At 34.1% G+C, this 27,798-nt stretch overlaps 1 protein-coding gene across 5 annotated transcripts in view; it reads left to right on the top strand.

Annotated features, from left to right (window-relative positions):
- The window catches only part of LOC144969886 (putative phospholipid-transporting ATPase IA), a 163,800-nt gene extending 137,065 nt beyond the window's left edge, over window positions 1–26,735 (top strand). For 2 of the 5 annotated variants that reach the window (XM_078908929.1, XM_078908932.1), the window contains exons 39-42: window positions 6,834–6,919; window positions 9,706–9,744; window positions 23,073–23,116; window positions 25,585–25,780. In XM_078908929.1, the coding sequence (XP_078765055.1) occupies window positions 6,834–6,919; window positions 9,706–9,744; window positions 23,073–23,116; window positions 25,585–25,638 (223 nt within the window). In that variant the 3' untranslated portion in view covers window positions 25,639–25,780. Of the gene's footprint in view, window positions 1–6,833; window positions 6,920–9,705; window positions 9,745–23,072; window positions 23,117–25,584 lie in introns of all 5 variants that reach the window. The other 3 variants (XM_078908930.1, XM_078908933.1, XM_078908931.1) reach the window with 3 other exon arrangements.
- Window positions 26,736–27,798: the final 1,063 nt, after the last annotated feature.

The raw sequence follows: 27,798 nt of genomic DNA, 5'->3' as shown, positions 1-27,798 counted from the left end.
ACATTAAAGGAAGAGTCAGATTTATAAACTTGATGATAATGAGAGAAGTGATACAGTATGAATGATAAAGAACTGAGCAAGTGTCTGTGAAAGGTGCCAGACAAAGCAAGAAAGAAAAATACAAGAAAAAAAAAAATATCCCAAAAAATCAGTTGACCTCGAGGTCGACTTTGGGATGTTTTTTTTTTCTTGTATTTTTCTTTCTTGCTTTGTCTGGCACCTTTCATACACACTTGTTCAGTTCTTTATCTTACACCAGTGCCTGTTCCTTCTTAATTTCTTAATTTAGTATGAATGATATGTGTAAATATACCCATGTGATGGTATAATAATGAAAATTTATATGTACATCTCTTCTAATGTCTATGTGTTAAAATTGTGATTGTGTTGTTTGTGTCTGTATTTGTGAAAATGATTAGCTGAGAAACTAGATAATAGTGGACACGTGTGAAGCATCAAAAGCTGTCTGTACCATAGCTGATGCTTTCGTGTACATCTTTCAGAAAAAGAAATAAAGTTATCGAGATTTCTAATTCTTCATAATTGTTGTTGTTGTTGTTGAAAACTCCCATAAACCTGTTTATTCAATTGCATGGCCTCAAGTTCACCACTCTATCAGGCAAAGTAAGTATTAGAGATCTGCTGTTTTGAAGGGTAAATGAAAACATTTTAGTTATTACGACAAAAGTTTTACATTTACTTTCTCTTTTAAAAACATTGTACAGTTTAAAGATGTGTTTGATTATGTATTACGTTCTAAAAATATGATGGGATGTGTATAAAAAGAATGTGAAACAAAGCAAAAATTATAAATTTTTAAAAATGAACAAAAATATCATTCCGAAAATTCATCTTGTATTCCTTGTCTGAGAATCGAATGTTCATGTTCAGGAGATCCAAATGCCTTCATATTATTTATGAATGAATTATACAAGGGTTGTCTAACCCTCTCCTTACCAACTACAGGAAAATCGTCACATTTGTTACAATTCCACCAATATTTATCTCATTCAGATTTCTTTTGTAATCACAAAATTTGAAGATTTAAAAAATCATAGTTATAAGAACTTAATTCTGCGATGTACATGTATTTATTTATTTATTTATTTATTTATTTTGAGTAGAGTCTTAAACTTAAATTTTTAAGTTAGATGGTTCCGATGTTTAGTGGAGAATCAAGGAAAGGGTCGGTAATGAGAGAGTTAAGATAGAAAGCAATGGGAGCCGGCTTTCAAAATCTCTCGGTAAGGTTCAATGAAAAGATGTCCATGTTAGTGAAGGTGATTCATGATGTACCAAGATTTTGACATTCGGCTTAAAATGGGGAATGTCATGAAAAAGAAATGCAATGCAGACAGTCCCAAAGGTCATTTGATAAGGTTATCGTTATTGAATGTTTGAAACTTAACTACGATTGCCAGCAATTCAGACAGTCCCAAAGGTCATTTGATAAGGTTATCGTTATTGAATGTTTGAAACTTAACTACGATTGCCAGCAATTCAGACAGTCCCAAAGGTCATTTGATAAGGTTATCGTTATTGAATGTTTGAAACTTAACTACGATTGCCAGCAATTCAGACAGTCCCAAAGGTCATTTGATAAGGTTATCGTTATTGAATGTTTGAAACTTAACTACGATTGCCAGCAATTCAGACAGTCCCAAAGGTCATTTGATAAGGTTTTTGTTATTGAATGTTTGAAACTTAACTACGATTGCCAGCAATTCAGACAGTCCCAAAGGTCATTTGATAAGGTTTTTGTTATTGAATGTTTGAAACTTAACTACGATTGCCAAAGGAGGCATTTTTAGCAACTGCTTCATCAAATGAAATGAAAGGTCTTAAATTTTAAAATATTTTTGTTTGTTACTTGTTCTTGTTGTTTGTTTCTGATTCTTGTCATACTAGAATATAACACTTTGAACAAGAATTAATTCCCAAGCAAAGAATGTTTCGGGCTCAAATCTCTTTTTCAGCAAATGACAAAAACCGTGATTTTAAGTGATGTACTAATGTTTTCACCGTTTTTGTTGTTGGCTGAAGAAGGAAGGACGTTGTTATCCTAAAACTTTTTAAAAGAATACATGGTTTTCAATTAAAACAGCGAACTTACATTCAAACGAATGATAATTTGCCAAAAATTGAGTGGGTTCACTCATGCTATTCATACCTATAATATCCTTTTGTTTCTGTAAACTGGTATTTTGATTAATTGTTGATGATTGTGTTTATTTTTATAATTGACAACTTGAGAATTAACACATTTTGTATGTTTTTCCTTACTCTATACATTGATATAATGATAAATCAATACTGCTCTACTGTCACATTCTCTGGGGAAAACACTCCAACCATTTTTCAAATTTTGGCTAGAAAACTAGGCCTACAAATATTGATTAATGAAAATATGATCTTCATCTTGTCATATTTGAGGGACGAGTTTTCCAGTCAATGTTTGAAAACTGTGTGGGGTTTTTTGGGGTTTTATTTCAGAGCATGGCAGTCTAGTTATTCAAGGACAGATATTTCTATATTATTTCTATGATAATAATAATGATAATAATAATAATAATAATAATAATAATAATAATAATAATAATAATAATAATAATAATGATGATGATGATGATGATGATGATGATGATGATGATGATGATGATGATGATATAAGAATAATAAATAATAATAATAATAATAATAATAAAAAAAAAAAAATAATAATAATAATAATAACAACAATAATAATAATAATAACAATAATAATAATAATAATAATAATAATAATAATAATAATAATAATAATAATAATAATAATAATAATAATAATAATAATAACAATAACACTAATAATAATAATATAATAATAATATAATAATAATAATAATAATAATAATAATAATAATAATAATAATAATAATAATAATAATAATAATAAAAATGATATAATCTTAATTGTCCAAAAAAAATGGCAATTTGTCATTTGGTTTATAATGTTTGAAATTAAAAATACAATACATAGATAAGTAGGCAAAAATATATTAATAAAATGATAATATATAAACATATCAAAATAGTAAATGATATAAGTATCTAAATGAAGATGATGTTTCATAACAGTTTCGAAAACCCATACATACTCTCTCTTAGTCACACGCACACCCCCACACCTCTACTCACACACAGACACACACACACACACACACACACACACACACACACACACACAGGCAGGAGCATAAAAGTTTGTAAAGTTGTAGAGGTATAACAGTGATAGTAATGGTCTTCTATAATGTGTTCTCAAAGTTCTGTCCAATATTGATGTGTTTTAATGGGTGGAATTTATATATATTTATATGTAATTTATTAATTCAAGCCCTTTGTGTGAAACATGAAAAACAAACTAAATGAGTTCAAATCTGGTAGAATCATTATTCCAAAAAGGTTACAATAGCACATAATGTATTGTAAAAGTATTTAAACAAAAACAAAAGGTGTATTATACTTATAGATTTTCAGAAGTGATCAAATCGACTTGAGGTGTGCTAAAAATAGAAAAACCAATCCATAGTGTAACTATTCCTTGTAATAAATGTGAGGCTGGATGAGAAAACCCGGGAAGATGCGGCAAGCTTCGGTTTGAGATATAAGCCAAAATTGAAGATAAAGTGTTTCCCATAGCAACACATTTTATTCAGAAAAAAAAATCATAACTTGGGTTCTAATAGGCATAGAAAGAAAATTTAAAGTGGTAAACGATCAGAAAGAGCCAAAATCGAAGATAAAGTGTTTCCCATAGCAACAAATTTTATTCAGAAAAAAATTTCATAACTTGGGTTCTAATAGACGGAGAAAGAAAATTTAAAGTGGTAAACGATCAGAAAGGTGTGGTCTCAACCACTGCATACATTACTCAATTTATGAAAAGTGCGCATTTTTCCGGGTTTTCTGAGCCAGCCACACAAACGAATTATAAAAACTGTCAAAAGATTGCCTGGAAGTTATAGGAGAATCCATTGCGATGTAGAAAATGGAAACTCTTAAACTAACCCAACCATTTGTCATCTATTCATTTAATTGCATGATGGGAATAGGAGATTGGAAAGTAGAATGGTAACGTTTGAGGAGTAAGTATCTATCGGAGGTTTTTGATTGGATAAAGGACATTTTCAGTTGTTATGATGACCTGTTGTTATAGTTTTGTTGAGTTACCAACCCTTATTGTTTGAATTTAATCAACCCCATAGGTGTAGCAAAGTGGATACTAGGCTGCTGGAAGCTGTGGACTGTAAAAAAGTAATAAACAAAAATGAAGATAACAGCTTCAACAAAGAACAAAACACCAAACATGGAACGTTTTGGGCTCAAAACCCTTCTTCAGCCAACAACAAGAAAACAATAAAGACATAAATACGTTACTAAATTCCAGATAGGCAACAGAGATATTTTGTAGGTCCTCTCTGTAGAAAAAGAGATATTACTTTCCAAGATTTTTTCAACAGAGAGGACCTACAAAATATCTCTGTCGTCTATCTGGAATTTATAATGTATTTATATCTTTATTTATTTTGTTGTTGGCTGAAGAAGGGTTTTGAGCCTGAAACGTTCCGTGCTTGGTGTTTTGTTGTTTGTTGAAGCTGTTCTATTCATTTTTGTTTATCAGGTGTAGCAAAGTAGCTTTTCCAGCCAGACATTTGACTGGTTGAAAATCCCTGAAATGTTTGACAAGAGATGAATACAAAAGCCAAAAAAAAAAAAAGGGGGAAAAAATGTTCAGTGCTGTTACTCCTTTTTCTAATCCCCCTGGCTGTCAAAATTAGTTAATGTTCATGACATAAATCAATATAGAAGAGGGAAGAAAAGGGTTTAGAAAAGGAATATGTGGTTGTTGGTTATAGTAGGGATGGTAGTTTATCAATTCAGTTGTTCCTTTAGAAATAATGAAAAAGAATAAGAACTAAAAAACTAAAGTTGAATAATAAAGCAGTTTGAAATCCAGTAGCCAATTCATCCTAGAATAACTTCCTCCTTATTAAAAGTAGTAGTGACTTCTGAAGTATGTTAAAAAAAAAAAAATTCTATGAATTTGATTAAAGCGGCGTTTGTTTGTTTTGTTTACAGGGTTTTTTCCCCCTAAGAAGTTTATGTTTAACTTTTCATTTTGAAAAAAGATTTGTGATCGTTTACAAAGATTAAAGAATGAGAAATTTGATGTGATACTAGGCTGCTAGAAGCTGTGGACTGTAAAGAGTGATAAACAAAAATGATTATAACAGCTTCAAAAAAGAACAAAAATACCAAACACGGAATGTTTTGGGCTCAAAACCCTTCTTCAGTAATGTATTTATGTCTTTATTGTTTTTTCGTTGTTGTTGGCTGAAGAAGGGTTTTGAGCATGAAACGTTCCAAGTTTTGTATTTTGTTCTTTCTTGAAGCTGTTATTTTCATTTTTGTTTCTTACTCTTTAGAGATTTGATGAGATGTTTTGTTCCCAAAGGATAGATTAATCCTCTCATTATCTAAAGTCGTATGACCTAAAAAAACAAACCCCAACACAATTGGCTTTAAAATAGAGTGATTTGTCGTCTGTTGCTAGCTTTATTTCATTTCAGTTGTGTAGACTATGCTATATAGATTTGGGGCGAACATTCAATTCACCAGGTATCATTGCATGTAGTGTATGGGACGACTTGCCGGTCCAAATTAGAAGATTGTCATCAATTGAAATGTTCATGTCTCCACTAACATATTATTGTCTATTTTTGATGATTTATACCTAACATTCTTGAAAAATTGTAAGACTTCTTAAATTAACGAGCTATATTGTAGTAAATATTGTAGATTGTGGTATTATTTAAATTCATGTTTAGGGTATTGAGCTGAACTTTGTTAAGATAACACGCAAGACAAATGTTGTATATTATCCAAAGTGATACCAAGCTTCTAGAGGCTGCAGCTTGTAAAAAGTAATGAACAATAATGAATATAACAGCTTCAAAAAAGAATTAAGTACCAGACATGGAACGTTTTCATCATCATCATCATCATCATCATTGTCATTTTTTAAAATTTACATTTTTATGCCATTATATCTAAGGTTACAGGATTGGAAAACAAAGCATAAATATATATATATATATATATATATATATATATATATATATATATATATATATATATATATATATATATTATTTTTAGAATATTTACCACAATGTTAGAGTCAGTTTGGTTTGTTGTCTCTTGTTGTTTGTCAACAAACAACAGACAACAAACCAAACTCATGTAACACACAGTCCTGACGATGGCTGAAAAGGCCTGAAACATCGATGTAGACTGACTCCAACATTGTGGTAAATATTAAAATAATAATTCGCTCCATTGCTACATGTCGAGCACTTTCCGTTCCATATTTGTATCAAACACGATTCAATATATATATATATATATATTATATATATATATATATATATATATATATATATATATATATATATATATATATATATATATATATATAATACAAGAAATGGAAACATTTCATTGGACTCTTGAAAAAATGTTTTATATTTGATATCTTCGTTGACAATATCTTTTTTCTACAGTAAGACACATTCCTAATTTAGAAGGTAGAAATATAAACATTCTACCCCAAATAGCCAGGTTTGTCATCAGGACATTCATTTTCTTAAGTATCATTATTTGCTAGATCAACTTTTTCAATTTTGATATCTTAGCACAAAGGAGTTACAACAATGATGTTTTTTCTGAGATAACAAATTTCTCTTCTGCCTCGAATTTTTTTATTTTAAAACAAAAAATCTTTTTAATTCCAGACCAATTTCCGAGCGTGCTCGTCTACTCAGTCGCAATATCATCAACCTTGGAGATCGTGTGATAGGACTCCATTCCAGATCCTCTCGTGAGTCTCTTTGTTTTGGTTTTGGTTTTTGTTTTTGTTTTGTTTGGAATGGAATGCTGTATGTTGATAACATGATTTTGGATTTAATCATTTTTTAATTTCTTTATTGATGATGTATAATCCACTCAATTTTTTATTTTTGCCAAACTCTGAAAAAAAACACATATTTAAAATTTTGGCCAGAAAATTCAACCTTCAAATATCAATAGATTAGAATGACTCATTTTGGCAAAAACTCTTAAACCTGGGGCTTCACGAAGTCCTACTTTAAATCCCAGGTTTGAGAGTTTTTGCCAAAATGAGAGTCATTTTAATCGATCGATATTTGAAGGATGAGTTTTCATGGCCAAAATTTTAAATACGTGTGTTTTTTTGTTGTTTTTTTATGAGTATGGCAGAATAGAAATGGTTGTCTAAAGGGTGGGGAATTCTTGAATCAAAGTAAAAATCTTGTGATATGTCAATGTGGGGTGACTGGTGAGAACTGGTCCTAAATCAACCAAAACAACAATCGCATGACATCAGAATTTTATGTTACTTGATATATATTTATTTACTTTTATCATTTTGTTAGTGTGTGCTGAGCATTGTTGGTTTCTGAACTTTTAATCTCAATTTGGATACCAAAAAAGCACTAAATGGCATGTTAATGAACTGAAAGATATCTGAAACAGTCAGTTCATTGTGTGTGTAGATATATATATATATATTATATATATATATATATATATATATATATATAAATATATATATATATATATATATATATATATATATAATATATTATATATACATATATATATACATATTTTGTTTTTTTTAATGTTGAAACTATAGTCTTTTTGGTTTTAATGTAAACCAATTTTGAAAAGAGACAATCTTAAAATGTTGTGAAAATGTAAACGCGTATTTGTGTAGAAAAGTTGATGGCTAAACAATTTATTGATTATTTAAGGGACACCGCATGAAGCCATATTTCATGATATTTGTTACAAGTATTAGCGAGTACATTTATAAATATCATTCATCCACTTGGTCATTTGTGATATTAATTACAGGAAAATGAAGAAAATTGATGAAGGTAAAAGTTGACAGTTAATGTCAATTTACAGTGTACAGTAATGTAAAACTAACACAATTTAAAAGCGTTACGGGCAAATGGTTAACAGAAATACATGGAAAATGGAGATAAAGAAAAAGCTTAGTATAAAACTAAGGTGCATGCTGTCAAACTGTCCTATTTTTTAATCAATTGATATATATATATTATATATATATATATATATATATATATATATATAATATATATATATATATATATATATATATATATACCTTCCAGCTTGTTACAGTTTACTTAATTTACCAAAATTAATACGGCTATATGGGTGTACTGTTATTAACTTCACAACATATTTTTACAAGAGCAGTACTTAACGTGTAGTAAGAGAATGACATCTGTAAGACAATATTACCATTTTTTATACACAGATACAATAGCTAGGTACTCTTTTTACACCTAAGTAGTGCTTCAGAGCCTTTAGGCCCATAGAGCTGGAGTTTATCTCGGTTTCAATAGCGTGAAACAAGACAATAGCAATCGCTTGCTACCCATTGGATAGGACACTAGTCTATCGTAAAGTACTTTCCACCAGATCTAACAGACCCAGCTACCCAATCACTGCTGGGTGGACAGGGGAGTCTGAAAAAAAATCTTGACTGCACCCGGGATTGATCTCGGTCCCTTTGCGTGTGCAGTGAGTGCTCTACCAACTGAGCTATAGCCCAAGTGTAGATAATAATGCGAGTAAAGATCCTTGTCCATGGAATCAACTTTGTGTTACCTTGAGCTGGAATCGAACCAGGGACCTACAGGTCTTAAGTCAACAAGTGTTCTTTCACTGGACCACAAAGCCATATACTGTGGATTCAATTGGAAGACAAAGTTAGTGAATATTCAAAAATGAAGCATTTCAATTCTTTTTGAATTGTTCTCAATCTTTCTTATCGTTTTAACTCACTCAATCCTAGAGATTTTTGCTACTTTTCAAAATTGGAAAAAAATTTATTTAAAATGAGCATGTACATAGATAGTTTTATTCAACTATTCTTTTATACAACTTTTAACATGCAAAAACTAAAAAAAAAAAAAACATTAGCTTTGATACTACGCCTATAATTTGTCTCAGAAAAAAATGTAATAAATAGGCATGGGGTAAAAGTAACCCGGTTAAACTACGGATATAGTCGGTGTCAGGGTTGAGTGAGTTAATAAGTAGCATGGCACCCAGAGTTATCTGTTGACAATCCAAATAATTTATCACATGTCTAGAATCTTTTTCAATTTTTAAGGTATACTTTTTATAGTAATGAACAGACCAGTGGAACGGGTGTCTCGTTGGCCTATTAATATTAACTCACTCAATCCCAGAGATTTTTGCTACTTTTCAAAATTGGAAAAAAATGTATTAAAAATGAGAATGTGCAAAGATAATTTTATTCAACTACCATTAACATGCAAAAACTAAAAAAATTAGCTTTGAATATGCGCCTATAATTTGTCTCAGAAAAAATGTAATAAATAGGCATGTGGTATAAGGAACCCGGGTATACTACGGATATAGTAGGTGTTAGGGTTGAGTGAGTTTAACTACAAATGTCTTTGATATGATAACCATTTCTGCCATGATGTTTGCTGTTGTGATTGTGTTTACAAGTCCTTTTAGAAAAATAAGTATATTCAATGAAATAACTTTGTACGTTGTATCTTTGATTCCATCTTCAAGCCAAAGAAAACTACGGCACCTCTCAGCCTGTTGTGCAGTGTACGTTCTTCTTTTCTTGGATACGATACGATAATAAAATCTCTCATCAAGCTAATGGCCGTCTTTAATCCTGTAACCCCTTTGGCTATCGCATACCTTAGCCTTTTTCAAACACAACATTACCTAGACAATTAATGTTTCAATCTGTATTCTATTATATTATATCTTTATAATTTTTTTAAAATTTCAAACTCTAAAAAAAAAATAATTCAACTTGGATTTCAATTCCCTCCTTTTGGTTAATTATTATTGTACTCTTTTAGTGTCAACGTCTTTTCGCTCTCTCTCGCTCTCTCTCGCTCTCTCTCTCTCTCTCTCTCTCTCTCTCTCTCTCTCTCTCTCTCTCTCTCTCTCTCTCTCTCTCTCTCTCTTCTCTCTCTCTCCCTCTCTCTCTCTCTCTCTCTCTCTCTCTCTCTCTTCCTCTCTCTCTCTCCCTCTTCCTCTCTCTCTCTCTCTCTCTCTCTCTCTCTCTTCTCTCCTCTCTCTTCTCCTCTCTTCTCTCTCCTCTCTCCTCCCTCATTCTACTCTGATTCTCTTTCTCTTTCTCATAAACACACACACATACACACACACACTTACAAACATGCATTTGCTCTTGTCCCTTGCTCGAGCTCATTCAAGTATGCTTAATTAAGCTCCAGGGTTGAATGTTGGCCGGAAATTTACGGCAGTGCTGGTTTTTAGTAGCCATTAAATTCAGGAGATCATTAGAAATAAAAAAATCCTGCAGGTAATGGCTAAAAAAAACCCCAAATAAAACACTGACGAATCTCGGTTTAGGGGAAAAAAAAAAGAGTTTTTATATAGTGCAATATCCACTTAGTCTCAAAGCGCTTTACAAGGGGTCCCAGGCCAATAGCAACACAAAAAAAAAAAAAAAACCCATAAAAAACATGACATGATGCTTTAACGAATGCATTTCCATTCCCAAGAATTGTTTAAGTCGCAGCCTTCCTGGCCTTCTTTCAAAACTTATTTGGTAAACGATTATTTGGATTAATGACTCTGGTACTTTACACTCTCATTGGTGGAGGTGGAGTTGGGGGGGGGGGGGGGGGGGGGGGGGTAGGATGTAGCGTTGTTAACTGGGTTTGTTTTTTTGTTTGTGTTGTTGTTTGATTGATTCTGATTTCATGAAAAAATAATTCTTCTTAACGTTCAAACCTTGATAAGCACACCTTGAAATGAAATGAGTAGGAAAGTGCCAGAAGACAAAAGAGAATAAACAATTTTCGCGGCGGCGATGGGGTCTCGTACCCGCGACCTTACTGATACGACAACTCTGCCTGGCTGGACTTGTCATACCAGTAAGGTCACGGGTTCGAGCCCCCATCGCCGCCGCGAAAAATTTTAATTCTCTATTGTCTTCTAGCACTTTCCTACTCATTTCATTTCTTGTTGTTATCAACATTAATTACCTGCTCCACTCACTTTTCTGAATTAGCACACCTTCAAGCATTCAACACTGTCACACATTATATCATACCATCCTGTTTCTCTCCTCTCCATTTCTCTTTCCCAACTTTCTCCTTTTGCATAGAAATGGGCAAATGAACAATGAACATTTTTCCTCTCTTTTGTTTGAGTTAACTTTTTACACCCTCATACCCTTAGGACACCATTTTTCTTTTCTTTTCTTTTTTTTTTTTGTTGTTTTCTTCAATCCTCTCAACTTTCCTTCTCATAGGTCTCAATGTCCCACTATATGGCAGAAATCCGCTATCCCAGTTTTCTCCGCTATGGCTCTGCTGCCATTGCCCGTTTCCTCCACTTCGCCTCCGCTATTTTGACCTCCAGTTATCTTGCTGCCGCAATAGCAGAAGGCTTTAGTCAGCACAGAAAACAATACATCTCGCTCTTGAAGAGAAGAGTTAATTGCCTTTAAGAACATTCCATGGTCCAGTGTCATGTAACTCCTTACGGACAGCTGTCATGTAATGTAATCTCTAAGGATGTACGCTACTATGTGGTCTAGTGGTATGACTCTCGCTTTCGGATCGGAAGGTCCTGGGTTCGAGCCTCGCTCGACGCATAGTTGAGTTCTTGGAAAAGGAGACTCTTTACTCACATTCTCTCACTGTGCTCAGGTGTAAAATGAGTACCTGGCCGTGAACAGCGTTGTCTTTGTCCGAAAAATTGTAATATCGCCTAACAGGCGTCATGTCTCGTCCTACATGTTAAATGTTGCTGTTGACCAGGGACCCCTTGTAAAGCGCTTTGAGCACATTAAGTGGATATTGCGCTATAAAAAAGCTCAATTTGTTTTGTTTTTTTGTTGTTTTTTTATACTAAAAATGGCTTAGAGACCAGAATTAGGACTTGATCCCCTATCTTCTCGATGTTGGTGGTGATTCTTGTCACCATGCTCATAGTCGGAACGCTTCTAAAAATAAATTGTGCGCACATCTGTTCAATGGGTGCCAAGCATAAACTTCCCCCTTTTTAAAAATTTTGAGTTGAGACCTATGCTTCTGATTTTTTTTTTCTAAATTCTTTTTACTTTATTCTTTTTCTCCTAGTCAATCAAAATCCCTTTACTTTATTTACCCTGTATTAAGTGATTAAGTTTACACACATCCTATTTCTACCTAACTTATAATGCTTATCTAATGTGGTCCTCTAAACGTTTACACACATCCTACTTCTACCCTTACTTATAATGCTTTTCTAATGTGGTCCTCTAAACGTTTACACACATCCTACTTCTACCTTACTCATAGCTGCCAATCCTACCAGAAACTGCGGGAGACTCCCGCATTTTTAGTTCGTCTCCTGCACTCCCGCCCGTCACACCGATCTCCCGCATTTAAAAAAAACTTTTAAACTCAATTGTTGGTCATTCTAAAACTGTGCCAAGTCATCGTGTATCTTGATATCAAGTATGTTTCGTTTATTAGTAGTTGCCAGAAACATTCATGGATGGAGATTGTTTGTGTTCTAAGTGCATGTGCAGGCTACTTTGTAATTTCGCTTAAGAGTGGATTAATTCAACTATACCTTGCCCCAGAGACAACCTGATGGGCTGTCAGTCTTTTGAAATGTAGATTTATACATTTATGTATCTCCCTGATTTTTTTCTGAATCTCCCTGATTTTTTGACCAAACTCTGTCTTAATAAGCTTGGTGGGTTGGCAGCTATGCTTACTTATAATGCTTATCTAATGTGGTCCTCTAAACGTTGAGGTTACTTGGCACTCACATTGTATCACAATCCCAATTATGCTGGACTTAAATATTTATTTCAAAAAGAAATATTTTTAAAATCTAACATAAAAATTGCTTGCTATTGTTAACATTGTACGCTTTGATTATAGCACAATATTCACTAAATGTGCTTTAACGGCTTTACAAGGGGTCTCAATCCAGCACCCAAACTCATCATCATCATAGCTTGTAGCTCCAACACCGAACCCACTCCATAGCATCGGAGGAGCAGACTTTTAGGTCATGGTCAGTGGAGCTGGGCCCTTCCTGGCATTTTCTAAGGATGTGCTCCATCGTCTGCTCTGGGCATCCACATGTTCACAAGCTAGTCTCAGCCAGCATCCCCTTTTTCATGCTTCCAGCTGGTCTCCCAAGTTTTGCCCGTTCTCTGTTCAGTGTTCCCCATTCATTCCTGGGGAGCTCAGTTCCGTAGGACAGTTCTTCTCTCGGATCTTCAACGGCTTCATTTGCATGATTGTCCCACTCCGTGCATGTGGAAAGTCTGTATACAGCTGCAGTGTCAGGGTTGAAACAGCCAAAACTGAACTTGCAGGACAAGACAGGCTGCTTAGAAGGCACTTTTATCATAACATCTTGTTGACAGATGCAATGGTGTTACTGGCTGGGTACCAATTTTGTACCCCGAGCATGGTGGTAAAATGTGAATAAACATTTGAACAAGTGTGTATGAAAGGTGTCAGACAAAGAAAGACAAACAAGTGTGTATGAAAGGTGTCAGACAAAGCAAGACAAACAAGTGTGTATGAAAGGTGTCAGACAAAGCAAGACAAACAAGTGTGTATGAAAGGTGTCAGACAAAGCAAGACAAACAAGTGTGTATGAAAGGTGTCAGACAAAGCAAGACAAACAAGTGTGTATGAAAGGTGTCAGACAAAGCAAGACAAACAAGTGTGTATGAAAGGTGTCAGATAAAGCAAGACAAACAAGTGTGTATGAAAGGTGTCAGACAAAGCAAGACAAACAAGTGTGTATGAAAGGTGTCAGACAAAGCAAGACAAACAAGTGTGTATGAAAGGTGTCAGACAAAGTAAGACAAACAAGTGTGTATGAAAGGTGTCAGACAAAGGAATACAAACAAGTGTGTATGAAAGGTGTCAGATAAAGCAAGACAAACAAGTGTGTATGAAAGGTGTCAGACAAAGCAAGACAAACAAGTGTGTATGAAAGGTGTCAGACAAAGCAAGACAAACAAGTGTGTATGAAAGGTGTCAGAGAAAGCAAGCCATAAAAATACAAGAAAAAAAAAACACCTCCAAAAATCAGCCTATACCTCAATCCCGGGGATCGAACCGCAGAGCTTCTGATTAGCGGTCAGACATGCTACCAGTAATGGCAGCACGTCTGACCGGTAATCAGAAGCTCTGAGGTTCGATCCCCAGTTGAGGTAGACTGACTTTTTGGGATGGTTTAAAATTGTTTATTTCTTTCTTGCTTTTTTCTGGCACCTTTCATACACACTCGTTCAGATGTTCATCTTACACCGGTGCTTGCTCCCTGGTTTCTTAATTTGATATTTTCACAAAACGTGAGTAAAGAGCATTTCCCCAAAGACACAATTTTGTATGACCGTCCAACAGTGGGTATCAAGCTTTTGTCCTACAGGTCACAGGCTGAGTGTCATTTGTGGAACAAATTGAGAAGAAAAAGAAATAAAAATATTAATCCCCCCCCCCCCCTCCCCACAATTCAATAGTAGTGTTCCCAGCTTGTCGACCCAGCTGCCTTCTTTCATTGCACACTCCCCCTCCCCCCCATCCCCCCTTCTTCCCATACAGCAAATGTTTTATTGTAAACATAATATGACTCAGAATAACGCTGGTTCCATTTGGCATATTCTTTGAGAATGAGTTTATAGTCTTATGCACAGAGGAAAATAAACAAACAAACAATCCAAAATAAGAAGAAAAAAAACCCAAAAAAAAAAAACAATAATAAGAAAAAAAAATTTTTTTTTAAAGAATCAGCTATTGTCAGCTGCTATCAGCTATATTTTAGATAACTGTCTATTTCTATATTTTTTTCCACAATAGGGGGTAGCGTGGCTCAGCGATACTGTGTCTTTGCTTTGTACCCGAAAGGTACTGAGTTCGCTCACCCGCTGCTGCGCTGTGTGACCTTGAGCAAGCCACCTCGCCCTAGCTCAATTTGCATAGCTGCAATGCGGCTGACGCCTGGGTTATTCCAGATTTCCCTTGGAATAGATCCTAGAGACATCCCTATGGGATGAATAAAGGGAATTTTATTTTTATATTTATTTATATTATCAATTTGATTTTTCTTCTCTCCGTCATGTATAGGATTTTACTTATCTCTTTTCTTAAAATTTTGTTTTTTTAATAATTTAAAGTGTAATTAAAAATGTCCTTCAGGAGAACACACACACATTTCATTCTTAGAATTTCTGAATCATTTATACTAGATTTCCAGACCGTGTATCCCCCCCCCCCCCCCCCCCTCCCCTTCTAGTTCTCTTTTGTAAAAAAAGAAAATGTGCGATATCTTTTCATCCGGTTGTTGTTGGGTTCATTAATTTTTTGTTGTATTTCTAGCCCCAATATCAACTGTTTCTTCTCACCGTCAAAGAACAAATCCCATATCAGTTGCTTAAGTACAGAGGTAGGCAAACTCGAATGCTTCCACCAAATCATAATCAATTCAGAAGAAAGAAAAACTGCTGAAGCTTTTCCTGTGTCATATGAAGGCATTGATGATGATAGACGTTCCCGGATTTTAAATAAACCCAAGTGTGCATCTCTTGCTGCTCGCCACATACTTTGGATTTTGAAAACAAGCTTTCCGATTGCAAAAGCTTTCCATTTAACCAAGAACCATTTTGTCAAGCTGTCTCTCCTACTTCCCGTCCATTCATCCATCCAAAGCTTCCAGCATTCCAATCAAGACACTACTATTTGCTTTATGTTTTTTTAAAAATAATTCTGTACCTATTTAATGTAATTAAGTGACTGACTGTCGGGTTAATTTTTTTGCTAAATTCTATTTATCTGGGAGGAATAAATTCAAAAACATCTTCAATAAAAACAAACATATTATCATTAATTTAAAATTATAAAAGCAATTGTAAAAGTGGCCAAAATGCGCCCCCCCCCCCCCTCCAAATCCAACAGTTAAAAAAAAAAACAAAAAAAAAACAAAACAAACAAACAAATAAAAAAACAAAAACCTCAACTAAATCTAAGGTTGCGTCAGATGTCTCGTACTTTTGTTGTTGTTACTTAATCTTTAGTCTGATATTAATTATAATTATAATATATATATACTACTACCACCACCTACTACTGTTAGCGGAGGAAGGGCAACAAACTCCTTCCTCCAACCAACCAGGTCCTCAGGAGGTGAAAGTAGTAGAAGAGGAAGAGGAGGAACAGGTAAAGCTCTGCTCCCCCCCCCCCCTCCTCTCTAATTCTTCCCTTCCATTACACATACCAATCCACTTTACATAAAAACTTTTAAACATACTTCCCCTCCTTCTTCTTCTCTTCATTCTTCCCTTCTCTCTCTTCCTTCTTCTTCTCTCTTTTCTTCATTCTTCTTTTCTTCTTCTTCTCTTTTTCTTCATTCTCTTCTTCTTTTCTTCTTTCTTCTTCTTCTTCTTCTTTTCTTCTTTCTCTCTTCTTCTTCTTCTTCTCTCTTCTTCTTCTTCTTTCTCTTCTTCTTCTTCTTCTCCTTCTTCTTCTTCTTCTCCTCTTCTTCTTCTTTTTCTTCTTCTTCTTCTTCTTCTTCTTCTTCTTCTTCTTCTTCTTCTTCTTTCTCTTCTTCTTCTCTTCTTCTCTTCTTCTTCTTCTTCTTCTTCTTCTCTCTTCTTCTTCTTCTTCTTCTTCTTTCTTCTTCGTTCTTCTTCTTCTCTCTTCTTCCTTCTCTTCTTTCTTCTTCTTCTCTCTTCTTCTCTTCTCTTCTCTTCTTTCTCTTCTTCTCCTTCTTCTTCCTTCTTCTCCTTCTTTTTCTTCTTCCTCTCTTCCTCTTCTCTCTCCTCCTTCTTCTTCTTCTTCTTCTCTCTTCTTCTTCTCTTCTTCCTTCTTCTTCTTCTTTCTTCTTCTTCTTCTTCTTCTTCTTCTTCTTCTTCTTCTTCTTCTTCTTCTTCTTCTTCTTCTTCTTCTTCTTCTTCTTCTTCTTCTTCTTCTTCTCCTCCTCCTCCTTCTTCTTCTTCTCCTCCTTCTTCTTCTTCTCCTCCTCCTTCTTCTTCTTCTCCTCCTCCTTCTTCTTCTTCTCCTCCTCCTTCTTCTTCTCCTCCTCCTTCTTCTTCTTCTCCTCCTCCTTCTTCTTCTTCTCCTCCTTCTTCTTCTTCTCCTCCTTCTTCTTCTTCTCCTCCTCCTCCTCCACCTCCTCCTCGTGAGGTCCCAGGTTTGATTTTTTTTTCCAAAATGAGAGTCATTTATATCAATCGATATTTGAAGGATGAATTTTCTGGCCAAATTTTTAAATACGTCTTTACAGAGTACGGCAGTTAACTGGTTAAACCGACATTGGCTGAACACATTATTTTTAGCTGAACAAATTATTTTTAGCAATTTGTTCAGAAAACTTTAACCTTGAATATCGATATCGGCTAGGATGACCCCAAACCATAGCTATCTTGAATACATGTTGATCAGCCGAAATCATAGGCCTCTCAGATCCTGAACACCGTTCAATATTTTCTAACGCAGATGATCTCAAAAGTGTGGCATTATCTACACATTTTAATGGTGTGAGTTTATGCATCACAGGTGCCAAATCATTGCGATAAATATACACGAAATGGAAGGCCCGTCTGATTCGGCTAGCAGCATGTTCTGAAGGTGGTTATGCCCCCAATATATCAAAAAGTCTTTAACGCCATCGTTAACTTATAGCCTGACTCTAGGATCCAATAAGACTAATAGTTCGATGTCATTTTTTAGGCTTGTATACTACTTGTACAGCGTCTCGTGAGTTGGCGTTAGTAGAGCTCAAGGAAACAAGTGATCCCATTGGTTGTACTGTTGAATACAACTAACGATTTGTTTTCTTTTGTGGCCAAAGACTTGTCTTTTGACTTTTTTTTTTGGTCAGTGTCGGGCTATGACTTAACAATGGCTACGCTTTAAACTGGAGTAGAAGTGTGAGATTTTAGACCTATTGACAAGTTATGGATCATTTTAATTGGTCAGGATTTGGGCAAATTTTTATTATTTTAAATATTCAACGTGTGGCAATGTATGTTGATTCAGAAGACGTTTTGTTTCCCTCCAGCAGAAATAAATTATAATAATGTTCCTTATATTTTGTATCCAGCTATTTTAATAACTATTTGACCATATTCCTAAATTAATCGCTTTCATTGCCATCTGTAGCAACGATGTTTGATCATTGCCACCACCACCACCATAACGACTGTCAATATCTTTACGTTATGATCTCCACTGTTGTCATCGTCCTTTAATGAAATCAAATTCTAGAGCAGGCATTTGTGTTGGAGTAAAAATCTGACACGGTGTACATGAATGAAACAGTGCCAGACAAAGATCAAATTCTAGAGTAGGCATTGGTGTAGGAGTAAAAATCTGACACGGTGTACATGAATGAAACAGTGCCAGACAAAGATCAAATTCTAGAACAGGCATTGGTGTAGGAGTAAAAATCTGACACGGTGTACATGAATGAAACAGTGCCAGACAAAGCAGAGATAAAAGTACAATTTTAAAAATTCATCCCCCAAAATACCAGTCTGCTTTTTTTTTTTTTTTCAGGGGTCAGTACGGCTCAGCGGTACGGTCTTTGCTTTGTACCCGAAAGGTACTGAGTTCAATCACCCGCTGCTGTTCCGTGTGGCCTAGCTCAAATAGCGGCGCTGCACTGCGGCTGATGCCTGGGTTATTCCAGTCTTCCCTTGGAATAGACCCTAGAGAAAAATTTTCCCTTGGGGATGAATAAAGGGAATTTAATTTTTATTTTAATTTTTTTTTATTTCTCTGTTTTGTCTAGCACTGTTTAATACAAACCATTTCAGATTTTCTATCTCACTGAAATTTGCAATGTTTTCGTATTTAAAATTAAAGCTTAAAGATAATCGTTTTTTTTTTTTTTTATCTACAGGCAATTTTTTAAATGTATAAAAGTTTGAATGACAAGACTGTACCTTCCCTGTTGTCCTTGTAGGCAATATCCAGCACTTTATTGGGTTGGAACTAATTACACGTCCATTCACAATACCCCCACCCCCGTCCTCCCCTCCCTCTCTCTCTCTCTCTCTCTCTCTCTCTCTCTCTCTCTCTCTCTCTCTCTCTCTCTCTCTCTCTCTCTCTCTCTCTCTCTCTCTCTCTCTCTCTCTCTAAATATATATATATATATATCCCTCTCTCGCACACTACTATCTATCTATCTATCTATCTACCTACCTACCTATCTATCTATCTATCTATCTATCTATCTATCTATCTATCTATCTATCTATCTATCTATCTATCTATCTATCTATCTATCTATCTATCTATCTATTTACATCCTTCGACCGCCACCCTAACACTTTCACCTTTAACCCCGTGTCAGATCTGACGCGAATGTATTATTGATACCATTAAAAGTTGAAAATACAAATCAAATACATTGAGCCCTGGGTAGGTAATTCTATGACGCTGTGTTATAACCTTCTTTCCATTAAGTCTGTGAGAAACAGTTTAGTAGCCTTCACTTTCAACTATTAAAAAAAAATTAATTAATTTTGCTTTTCCATTAAGTCTGTGAGAAACAGTTGATTGGTAATCAAAACAGTTTAGTAGCCCTCACTAACAACTTAAAAAAAAAAGTTTAATTAATTTTGCTTTTCCATTAAGTCTGTGAGAAAAAGTTGACAGGTAACCAAAACAGTTCAGTAGCCATCACTATCAACAACTTTTTAAAATTTTAAATTAAATTTTCTTAAATTTTTTTTTTAAATTGAATCTTTTTCATTCATATAATATTGTAACTGATCTCATGGAAGCATCTCACGTTTCTTAAAAAGCTAGGGGAGAAGCACACCTGGTTGATTGTACTTACAAAACAAACCAAAGAAACAGGGAAAATAATGAATAATTCTGTTTTTTTTTTTTTTGAGGGTTTATATTTTTCCTGGAGACTTTTCATAGAGCACAACAACACTCTTCACATCTATTTGAAGTAAAAGGCACTGGCTCTGAAGTGGACACACTCCTCCCACCCCCCTCCCCCCAACCCCTTTCCTCCACCTTTTGCTGCACAAATTACAACGCTTGTCCTTCCAACATTTTTTATTAGGGAAATGCCTTTTTAACCTCAAAGAACATTGAATGTAAAATGTCTTTTCTAACATTTATAATATATATCATTGAATTGATAAATCAAAGAGACAGAATACAGACAGATTGAGGGGCTTATATAACTATACAGTAAAAAGGTCACTTCACAAATTCTTTGTTATGTTTGGTACAATCAGTGGATTGGTTGGTTCATGAATATTAATATTATAATTCTTTTTTTTTTTTTTTTTTTTAAAATAAAAATAAAAAAAGAACAAAACTGAAATGTAAATATAATCAATGTTACATTTAAGAAAGAAAATCATAATGTAGCTTCCACTTATTCTTCATATAGGTTGATATAAACTTATAAATATATCATGTATTAATTGTTTACATTTTGGGGGGGAGGAGGGGGGGGGGGGGGAATGCCTGCTAAATTAGAGCACAACTCTCATTGCGCTTATGTTAAAAAAAAAAAAGAAAAAGAATAAAAGAAAACAGAAAACGACAAAGTAATTTTTTTTTAAACACCCCCCCCCCCCCAAAAAAAAAAAAATAATCAAAAAAATACTAAACTACAACCAAAAACAAAAACAACTTAATAATTACAAAATCGATGCTTCCTGTTTGAAGTCCAAAATACATTTTTGGAAAAAGTTTTCAACATTTTTAATAGCAGTAATTCGGGTTTTTTTTTCAGCCAGAGGCAAGTAAAGACGATTGTCAATATTAAAAGGAAGAAGATGTTTTTATTTCTCACACAATTTTACTAATCTCTAACTGGTCCAAAGGGTTTATCGTCGTTAGTTGTTATCACTGGGATATGGCGAATTGTCGCACAATTTAGAATTTATGTCACCTCAAATGATTTGTTTCTACTCCATAATATGTCCTTTTTGATAGTATGCGCTTGACTAAGAAGCTCATAACATTGCCATCCAGAAGTATAACGGACCAGCACACAAAACTGCTTGTATCCATGAACGTTTATAGTCTGGTTAATACAGTTCAGTGAGCATTACTCATAAACGCGGATGGCAAAAAAACAATAACAAAGACATGAGTGACGTCATCTTCGAACTATCTATATTCATAGTGAATACTTGTCTGATAAAATTGTCAAGCTGGTGATTAAACTCATGTTCCCCCCCCCCCCCCCCCCCCCCCCCCGCAACCTCCCCTCAGTTGCTAGAGTCCATAACAAGAGTCCCATAACTATATAGTAAATATTTTCAAAATTATGAGTAGTTGTCAATGTATTCATTATTATAAGATATTCACCCCCACCCCTACCCCCATTGATATGTCATGGTATTTAATACAGCTGGTGTGGTACATTTTGACTATTTTAGTTTACTTTGTCAATTTTTAATGTTTTTGTCAATTTTTTTTATCTTGAGTCTTCAATATTCTCATGTATTGATTTTGATTAATTTTTTGATTTCTATATTCCACTGTAAAAGGATTTTATTTGGTTTTAGTGGGGTTTTTTTTCCGTAAATGATAAATATTTATCAATGTAAAATATTTTTCTTCGTTACGAATAGCAAACCATAAGGGAGAAATAAATATATTGATAACCTTATCTCTTTTTTTAAATTGATTTATTTACTTATTTATAGTTTTTCATTATTTATTCATTTATTTTTTGCCACTATCTTTAAGGTCAATAACGATATGCCCATGTTTAGTGTGTATGTATAAATAAGAAGAGGATAAAAATAAACTGGCAAAATGACGGCAAACGTTGGATGCCTCTCACTCCTGAGGTTTAAAAAAATATATATTAATAACATGTTCACGGATTTGTGTCGATGGAAATCAACCCAGTTTATCTTTTAAATTTTTTTGTTTTGTTTTTGTTTTTTTTATTTGTTTTTGATAAAGGAGGAAATGGAATTAAAAGATTCAAATTATGCTTTTTTAAAAGTTTTTTTTTTGTTTTTGTTTTTAAAAGATAAATAAATAAATCGAAGGTCATCATAACCATAATTATCCATGTCAATTTTATTTGTGAAATATTATTGTTAAAAAATAAAGAAAGAGAAACAAGACTGAGATGAAAATAAAAGGAATAATAAAATCAAATGAATGAAATATAGAAGTCATTTAGAGAATATGAATAAAATCAAATTCTAGAAGGCAGAGTAATTGACTCGCCTATATTTTTTAGTACTATATTTATATATGCTAATGTTTGATGCAAGACATAACTGTTTTTGTTTTGTTTTGTTTTTTGTTTTTTTTGTGTATGTGTGTATTAATTTTGATTTGTACGAAGACACAGAATACACAACAAACAAAATTCATTGTCTATTACGTATGATTTATGTACAGCTATGTGGTCTAGTTGGTATGACACTCGCTTTCGGATCAGAAGGTCATGGGTTCCGAGCCTCACTTGACGCATAGTTGAGTCCTTGGAAAAGGCTCTTTACTCTCACATTCTCTCACCGTACTCGGGGTGTAAAATGAGTACCTGGTTGTGAACAGAGTTGTCTCTGAAAAAAATGGTGATATCGCCTTGCTGGCAGGCGTTATCTCCCGTCCTACATGTTGTGTTGTTGATGGCGAGAGACCCTTTGTAAATCACTTTGAACACATTAAGTGGATATTGAGCTATATAAAAGCTCAATTTATGTAAGATGTGGGTTTGGAGGTGGTAATTTTCATCAAGTAAATCCTTCATTGTTTCGAGGTTCAAAATTGTCTTCATGAATTTGTCCAAGACCACGAAATGGTGAAAGTCTAACACGATTATATCAACAGAATTCAAGAACCGATGCATTATTTCATTGTCTTCAAACTACCCTCTGATTTCATGTTTTCCCCCCTCTGTTAATTTCTATTTCTTCGTCGTGTTCACAGATGGATTCGCCTTTTCTCAAGAGGAAAATGGTGCCGTGAACCAGGTACGTTGTTTTTGTCTTTTTTTGATATTTGAAAATTCAAATTAAAAAAAAAATTTTTTTAATTAAAAAGAAAGAAAAGAAAAGAAAAAGAAGGACAAAAAATAAGGGAAAAAAAAAAGAAAAGAGAAGAGGTGAGCTTTTACATATTGCAATATCTACCAAAAATATTCATAGCACTTTTCATGGAGTCAAAAGGGTTACTAAGGTGGTTTTTTTTTTTTATTGTGAAAAGTATAAAGCAGCAACAACATAAAAAAAAAGAGAAAAAAACAAAACCACAAAACAAACAAACAAACAAAAACTGACTAAAAATAGAACATTTTTGGCTCACAACTCTTACTTCAACTCACAATGAAAGCATTAAAAAACCCGTCAAACTCCATGTAAAATCAGGAGAGTTGGAAATGGAAGGTCTCTATCCATCCAGTCAGGACAAGCGTTGATGAAAAGTCTAGAAATTAATTAATTCTTTCATTGGTAATTTCTTTTCTGTCAGTTAAAGATAGTTTGGGCATAGTGGCTTTTATCGATACTTGATAAACAAAAATAAAGAAGAGCATATAAAAATATTAAAAATGACAAAATTTTGATTTCCTTTCAGCTTAGCAGTCTTTTCGGTTTAGACAATTTTAATTTAACCAGATTTTACTGTATTTATTTATTAATTTCCTTATTTATAGTTATATACCTTTTTTTGTGTGCGTCATGCCCAAAATTATATCAAAATTATGTTCTAAAAATGGAAGGACCACCATTGAGTCTAAATCAGTAACAACAAACATCCCTATAATGAGACAAGAAGTTGTAGCATAAAAAAACTCATCAGTTCCTAGCTGCTTGTGTTGTACAATAAACCGACATAAGACAATATTATAGTCATCTATGAAAGTAATTTCATGGTATGTAATGGATAGTAACGTGAAGTTGAATTGAATAAGCATACATTTTATTACAAAAACAGATCAAATGAACGTTTCAGGTTTCCCCTTTATCAACAAAACAGGATGAATGAAACACCACAGATGTGTTTCAATCATCCTGTTTTGTTGATAAAGGGGAAACCCGAAACGTTCATTTGATCTGTTTTTGTAATTAAATTGAAGCTTACAATTCAACTTCACGTTATTATCTATTACATACCATGAAATTGCTTTCATAGATAGAATGACTAACATAGCTGCCAACTTTTCAAAATGCAAAAACGTATTATACGCGGTGCGGCGCTGACGCCCAATTCATGTCTTAAAATGGCATATTTATTAATGTACTTAAGTACTAGAATGGTCAGAACTGTAATACTAAGAGAAGCTTACCTTTATCATCATACTGGGTAGGCATAAGTGATGGGGAGGTGGTGACAGAAGCAGATTACTGAGGCGAAAAGTTTCTCCCAAGATAATTTTTATCAGATTTTCTTCTTTTTTTTTTTTTTTCTGGATTTTTTTTCTTTTTCTGGATTGACCAAATCGTACTAAGTACGATTTTATCGTACTGGTTGCCAGCTATGCTATAATATTGTTTTATGTCGGTATATTGTACAACACAAGAACACCCTATCAAACTGGTACGCCCTTTCTCTCTGTATACAAATCTTGGAATGGAAACATTTCAAGATTTTTAATTTGCAAGAAATGAAGTGAGTAGGGAAGTGCCAGAAGGCAACGGAGAATAAAAACTATGTGGAGGCGATGGGGGCTCGAACCCGCAACCTTACTGGTACAACTCCGCCTGGCCGGGGAGATCGTGACTCTACCATATGAGCAATCCGGGGTCCTAATCGCTTCATTTCTTGTTGTCATCAACATAAGTGCCTGCTCCACTCACTTTTCTGAATAAAGGTTTTCATGTAAACATTCCAAGAACTTTTATACAGAGAGGACGAATTGGACATTTCTCTGTCATCGATCTTTTTTGGGTTTTTTTTTTTAGTAATGTATTTTTGTTTTCATTGTTTTTTGTTGTTCGCTGAAGAAGGGTTTTGAGCCCGAAACGTTCTGTGTTTGATATTTTGTTTGGGTTTTTTAAAAAGTCATTATATCCATTTTTGTTTATTATCTTTTACAGTCCACAGCTTGGAGCAGCTTTGTATCACTTTAATTCAGTACGAAGATTATCTTATTCATTGTGCGGCTATGTGGTCTTGTGGTAAGACATTCACTTTTGGAATGGAAGATCTTGGGTTCGAGCTTAACAGTGTGCATAGTTGAGTCCTTGGAAAAGGCTCTTTACTCACATTCTCTCACTGTACTCAAGTGTAAAATGAGTACCTGGCTGTTAACAGCTTTGTCTGTGTCTAGAACAAAAATTGTAATCTCACCTAACAGGCGTCATGTCCCGTCCTACATGTTATGTGTTGCTGTTGGCCAGGGACCCCTTTTAAAGCACTTTGAGAATGTTTAGTGAATATTGCGCTATATAAAAGCTCAAATGTTGTTATTATTCATTTATCAATTTATTTCTATCCACAGGCGGAGTATATTCGTGCCTACGACTCCAGACGAGAAAAGCCAGAAGGATTTTAAAGATATACCATGCTACAATTAAAAGAACAACACACGTTGAGGACACCTTAGTGTCAACTTGCATGAGAACAACACAGTAAAAAGACACCATAGTGTCAGCTTGCATGAGAACAACACAGTAAAAAGACACCATAGTGTCAGCTTGCATGAGAACAACACAGTAAAAAGACACCATAGTGTCAGCTTGCATGAGAACAACACAGTAAAAAGACACCATAGTGTCAGCTTGCGTGAGAACAACACACGTAGGGGAGTTCCCACTGTGTCAACTCACATGAGAAACAACACACATTCATTTGAAGAAGCCGCTGTGTCAAACTTTGATGGGAACCACACAGGACACCCAGTGTGTGTCATCAACACATCACGATGATGGAGGATTCGTATTCTGTTTTGTTGTTTATTGATGGTGTAATCTTTTGTGTCTCTTTAAATGGAAAACTTTTTATCAATCAATTCAGGGACCATAGTGTTGATTATTGATTTCAGTTCGATATTTATTATTATAACGTAAAATGTAAAAGTTATTATGCTGTTTGTTTGAATTTGTGATATATTGTGGTTTTGGTAATAAGTCGTAGGGTTATTTATAATCGGTCAACAGTAGAGAGTGGTGGGGGATGCCTGAAGCCTGGGATCGGGAAAATACTAACTAAAGAGTGATAATGGAGAGGCTTCGGATGGGAATGATACAGGCAATGGACGTTTCAGGTACAAACCCTTTGTCAGCACAACAATAGATAGATAAATGTTTTCAACATTTATTTGTTTATTGTTGGGCTGACAAAGGGTTTGTACCCGAAACTGAATTTGACCAGCAAAAAAAAAACCCACTACAATTTGAGATAAATAAACAACACTCTATTTTAGCGCAGAAGAAGTCCATGTTCATAGCAAACTGATTGATTAGGTTTATTAGTTAGGAGGTTAAACGTGCAAAATAATGTCATATATTTTAACGATAAAAGACTGTCATGGTTTTTACTTATTACTATATATGTGGCACCAAAGTATTAAGAATGATAATCGAGTGAACGATAGTTACGTTTTGATCACATTTATATTTATTATCAGTCATGTCCAAAACAAACAAAAAATTGTTCTTTTTTAATCTAAATGATTTTTATATATCCTATAAGATTAAGACAAAATATCATGCTGTGACATGTGAATCACAGCCATCTTAACTGAACAGTCATGAGGCCATTTTCAATACGGATACACAGAGGACAGATGGTCACTTTTTCATTCAGTGTCTTTGAATCATTTGCTATTATGTGTGTTTTAAGAAAAGATTCAGATTGTCCAGGAATGAGAAATGGCATACAGCGTTGATGGGATGGCATTCTAGACGAAAAATTCATGGGTTTTTTTGTTTTTTTTAAATTTTTATTTTCAAACATTATCTAATTTTATATTTTATGTTGGATTGTATGATATCGACTAAATCATTCACCATATTATTTATAATATTATCAGCTGAACTAACAATCAAAAACATATGTATTTACTATGATTTATTATGTATTCAAACACATTTGTTTTCAGCTGAAGGGATGACAAGATAACCTCTACCATGTCACTCTAAAGACTTATCAGTTCAATTCAATTTCAAATATTAAAGTTAAAGTTCTACGCAAGATCTGCCATCTATTTTATGTCCTTTATAGACAGATTCAATCTTCATTCTTCATTCATTGAGCCCTAAGAATGCGTGAAAATAAATGCATACTCTCTCTCTCTCTTTGAAGATGATTGGTAAAAAAATAGACCTGTTACTGTTAGTGCTCAGAACTGATAGGGAAAGTGTTTTGTGCCTGGAAATTGAGATGAGAATGCTTGCTTGTGGACAGTTTTGGGTAATTTGTGGACAGTTTTGGGTCATTTAAGTAGGAAGAACTGGTCTTATGATAGTTTTAGATCGATCAACGAAGAGAAGTAGATGAGAGATGAAATCGTGTCCTTGATAATTGAGATCACAGCTTCAACCAGACCCTTGTCGGAATTGGGAATATATTTGTGGTGGCCTTAGAAAATATGTCAGCTGTTAAATTATTTTTCCTGTATGGATTAGTAAAGTGGAGAACTACAAAAATTATGCTCAAGAAGATACAGACATTTCTAAACTCATGTTTGAGGTAGTAGATCTATAATTTAAGT

The sequence above is a fragment of the Berghia stephanieae genome, chromosome 4, assembly GCF_034508935.2.
Source record: "Berghia stephanieae isolate SIO BIC M18660-M18661 chromosome 4, UCSD_Bste_1.3, whole genome shotgun sequence".
NCBI classification, from domain to species: Eukaryota; Metazoa; Mollusca; class Gastropoda; order Nudibranchia; family Aeolidiidae; genus Berghia; species Berghia stephanieae.
The sequence above is the reverse complement of the archived record's forward strand: the minus strand, read 5'-3'. Positions and strand labels throughout refer to the sequence as shown.